Source organism: Sinocyclocheilus rhinocerous, unplaced genomic scaffold (genome assembly GCF_001515625.1).
Source record: "Sinocyclocheilus rhinocerous isolate Xijiao unplaced genomic scaffold, SAMN03320098_v1.1 scaffold1439, whole genome shotgun sequence".
In the NCBI taxonomy this organism is placed as follows: Eukaryota; Metazoa; Chordata; class Actinopteri; order Cypriniformes; family Cyprinidae; genus Sinocyclocheilus; species Sinocyclocheilus rhinocerous.
The window spans coordinates 268,686-272,905 of NW_015651494.1; the positions used below are offsets into that span (position 1 = coordinate 268,686).

General features: G+C 36.3%; 1 protein-coding gene across 2 annotated transcripts in view; it reads left to right on the forward strand.

Annotated features, from left to right (window-relative positions):
- The first annotated feature begins 840 nt into the window (after nucleotides 1-840).
- tmem107 (transmembrane protein 107) overlaps nucleotides 841-4,220 on the forward strand; it is a 3,840-nt gene continuing 460 nt past the window's right edge. The window contains exons 1-5 of one of the 2 annotated variants that reach the window (XM_016518319.1): nucleotides 841-1,031; nucleotides 2,024-2,131; nucleotides 2,219-2,286; nucleotides 2,459-2,559; nucleotides 3,995-4,091. In XM_016518319.1, the coding sequence (XP_016373805.1) occupies nucleotides 2,045-2,131; nucleotides 2,219-2,286; nucleotides 2,459-2,559; nucleotides 3,995-4,091 (353 nt within the window). In that variant the 5' untranslated portion in view covers nucleotides 841-1,031; nucleotides 2,024-2,044. The remainder of the gene's footprint in view (nucleotides 1,032-2,023; nucleotides 2,132-2,218; nucleotides 2,287-2,458; nucleotides 2,560-3,994; nucleotides 4,092-4,220) is intronic. The other variant, XM_016518320.1, reaches the window with a different exon arrangement.

Here is a 4,220-nt window from a genome sequence, read left to right on the forward strand (position 1 = left end):
TGTGTGTGAGTGTGTGTGTGTGTGTGTGTGTGTGTGTGAGAGAGAGAGCGAGTGTGTGTGTTTTACCTACTTATTAGTAGTTTGGGACACATTTTAGCCTGTACTGAACTTGACAACCTCCTTTTGGGGACATTCTCATTTCTAAAAACAGTATAAAAAAATCAACTTTAAATAGTTTCTTTATTTTTTTTCTCTTACATAGTAAAACTGCAGAAAGTGTTCTGTTCAGATGAGGTTATACCACTAATAGCTAGCAGTATATAAACTGTGTTCACTGCGCGCCTCCGCGCCGGCAGGTGGCGACGTGTGCGCGCCGGCGCTCGTGCTCGAGTTCCGCGAGGACACCGTTGCTGTAGTTACGCGGACGTGCGCGCGCCTGAGGCTGAACATGTGAGTAAAGCTCATTTCGCTGAAGCTCAGCTTCTCCATATAGTTATTAATAACGCGTGAGAAGTCTTATTTCAGTTACTACACCGATTGAGAGACACACTGTGAGGCTGCGCGCGAATTTACCACAGATCGGTTCAGTAGTGTTTACATGTGTGACAATATCTGTGAGAGCGACTTCCGGTGACGTGCAGAGAGCGCTGATTCAGAGTTCAGTAACGCTCTCATTGTTCAGTCATCCTTCATGCAACGGGTTTCTGAAGCGCGCTGCGTTTGTTTCAGAGAACATTCAATACTAACGTTCCCATTATGTTTGCGTAATGATCAAATGGAAAGCCTTAGGCTGCGCGCGAATTTACCAGAGATCGGTTCAGTAGTGTTTACATGTGTGACAATATCTGTGAGAGCGACTTCCGGTGACGTGCAGAGAGCGCTGATTCAGAGTTCAGTAACGCTCTCATTGTTCAGTCATCCTTCATGCAACGGGTTTCTGAAGCGCGCTGCGTTTGTTTCAGAGAACATTCAATACTAACGTTCCCATTATGTTTGCGTAATGATCAAATGGAAAGCCTTTTCTGAACGCTTTTTAACCCTCAAGCTCTCAGTCGCTCTTTCGTGGACACATTTGGGCATGACGGTCTCAGGTCTGATCCCAATTTATTTATTTTATTTTATTTTTTTAAATAAATGTCATATCACTATCTTCGATAAAATAAAAACTATCAATTCATGCAGTTTTTTTTGTGGTTTTTGAATTTATTTACCTCTAAAAGTACCATATTTTAATGTAAAATATGCTTATTTTATGTTATATTTAATATTTCTTTTACTAAAGTAAAATAAATAAATAATAATAATCATTCCAGTAAGCTCAGACAGCCAAAACCTAAAAATCTGGTGACATATGGTGGTATAAAAATATCAAAAATATCAATAGCCACTATTTGGCTGTAGTACTCGGTGGCTGCATAAATTATAAATCTATCAAATATTGTTGTACTTAACCTTTTTTTTTTTTTTTTTTTAGATTTTATCACAAGTTAAAATGATAGGAAAAAAAAAACATTTGTGAGATTATACAAAGATGCCAAAATATGCTTACAGACAAATCTGACCGTGCTATAAGGAAAAGACAATGTAGCAGAGAGAGAGTAATCATTTATTTCTAACAACAAAAAAAAACATTACATTTTAACAACTCAAAAAAATAAAATGTTACCATTGGACAAATAATAATAAAAAAATGCTCTTAATTTTAGTATTTCCAATTCTTTTCCTATGGGTGCCCACTTTTGATCGTGAAGGACAAATTAAGGATTTTTTTTTTCAACCGCTTAAGTTAATTGAATCGAGTTAATTTTTTTTTCTGTGTTCAGGTGGCAAACTTAGGAAAAGTAGCCAAGTCTTGTACCGCTCAGATTAAGGAAACTGTTTTTAACAAACAAACAAAATGACATTTTCTGTATTTAGTTTATTATCATTAATTGTATTATTATAATTGAAGTGGCCGTGCTGAAGGACAGGAGAATGCAGTGTTTGCTGGTCATGTGTGCGCTGAATATCAGCCGTCAGTGGAGATGATGGGAGGTTTGTGGGTTATGATCTGTGTATGATGATGATGATGATGATGTTGTAGGTTTGCTGAGGTGAAGCTGGGATGTCTGCATTAAAGAGTCTGGTGCCTGCGCGCTTCCTCACGCTCGCCGCTCACCTGGTCATCGTCATCACCATCTTCTGGTCGCGGGTGAGATGAGACGACATGCCTTTCACAGCTTTAACAGGCTTTAAGAGTCTGATGACTGATGTGTGTGTGTGTGTGTGTGTTTTACAGGACAATAACATCCAGTCATGTCTGCCACTGGAATTCACTGAAGAACAGTTCAAAACAGAAGATACAAGGTAAAACACACGCAGATGGATCTTTTTATTTGTCACAGGATGATGTGCACGGTAGTCATTCCTGCAGTTTGGTGGATTTGTGTCCTCATGAAGCACTGCTGCATATGTTACTCAGCTGATCTGATCACGCTCTTGTTCTGTAACGTCTCTGATGTCTGTCTCTGTCTGTCAGGCTGCTCGTGGCTCTGTCTGTGACTCTGGGTCTGTTTGTGATTGAACTGGCTGGGTTTCTCTCTGGAGTCTCCATGTTCAACAGTAACCAGGCCGTGCTGTGTATCCTTACAAACACTCAATCGTAACTCGGTTACAGTCAATCTGATAATGGAGAATCAAGCAGCATCAGTCAAACACCTCAAATAATAAACAGCTTTTACTCAATAATTCAGTTTTGCTTTTAAACAAAAAAATAATAATTTTCTTGAAGTAATCAATGTTATGTCACAAGCACTAAATATTATGGAAGCTTACTTCCGCCATGGAATAAAAATATACATTTTTGCAGTTTTGATTGTAACTATTTATCTTACAATTATGACTTTTTTTCTTGCAATTTCAAGTTTATATCTTACAGTGAGATGTAAACTTAGAATTATAAGACAAAAGCCAGAATTGCGATATATAAAGTCAGAATTATAATATATAAACTCAAAATTGCAAGAAAAGGCCAGAATTGCGATATATAAAGTCAGAATTAAAATATATAAACTCAAAATTACAAGAAAAGGCCAGAATTGCGATATATAAAGTCAGAATTATAATATATAAACTCAAAATTACAAGAAAAGGCCAGAATTGCAATATATAAAGTCAGAATTAAAATATGTAAACTCAGAATTACAAGAAAAGGCCAGAATTGCAATATATAAAGTCAGAATTATAATATATAAACTCAAAATTACAAGAAAAGGCCAGAATTGCACGATTTAAATTTAGAATTGCAAGATGTAAACTCAGAATTGTGTACATTTAAATGAAAAGGTCAGAATTACGATATATAAAGTCAGAATTATAATATGTAAACTCAGAATTACGAGAAAAGGTCAGAATTGCGATATATAAAGTCAGAATTAAAATATGTAAACCCAGAATTACGAGAAAAGGTCAGAATTGCAATATATAAAGTCAGAATTATAATATATAAACTCAAAATTACGAGAAAAGGCCAGAATTGTGATATATAAAGTCAGAATTAAAATATGTAAGGTCAGAATTGCGATATATAAAGTCAATTGCGATATATAAAGACTCAGAATTACGAGAAAAGGTCAGAATTGCGATATATAAAGTCAGAATTATAATATGTAAACTCAAAATTACGAGAAAAGGCCCTTCAGTGGGCAACCAGTCTTGGGCTACAGGGTGATATGGCTGAAGTCAGAATTATAATATATAAAGTCAGAATTATAATATATAAACTCAGAATTACGAGAAAAGGTCAGAATTGAGATATAAAGTCAGAATTATAATATATAAACTCAGAATTACGAGAAAAGCCAGAATTGCGATATATAAAGTCATAATTATAATATATAAACTCAGAATTACGAGAAAAGGCCAGAATTGCGATATATAAAGTCAGAATTATAATATATAAACTCAGAATTAGTAAGAATTACTCAGAATTACTAACCGGTTCTGATCTTACGTGAATGAAATCCCCTTCGGTCTGTTGCTGTGTGTCAGTGTGTTTCTCTGAACGTCTCTTCAGCTCTGCTCTCTCACTCCAGCGCCTGCGTCAGTCTGTCCTGCTTTGTTTTCCAGCAGTGGCCCTGCTGGACCTACTGGATCATGTTCAGCCTCTGCAGGTCCGTCTCCTCACGCACTGATTAATATCAGCAGCACTTTAGAAGTATTATAAATCATCAGATCTAGTGAATGGAGCTCTTACTCATTTATTGTGTGTGTGTGTGTGTGCGCGTGTGTGTGTGTGAGTG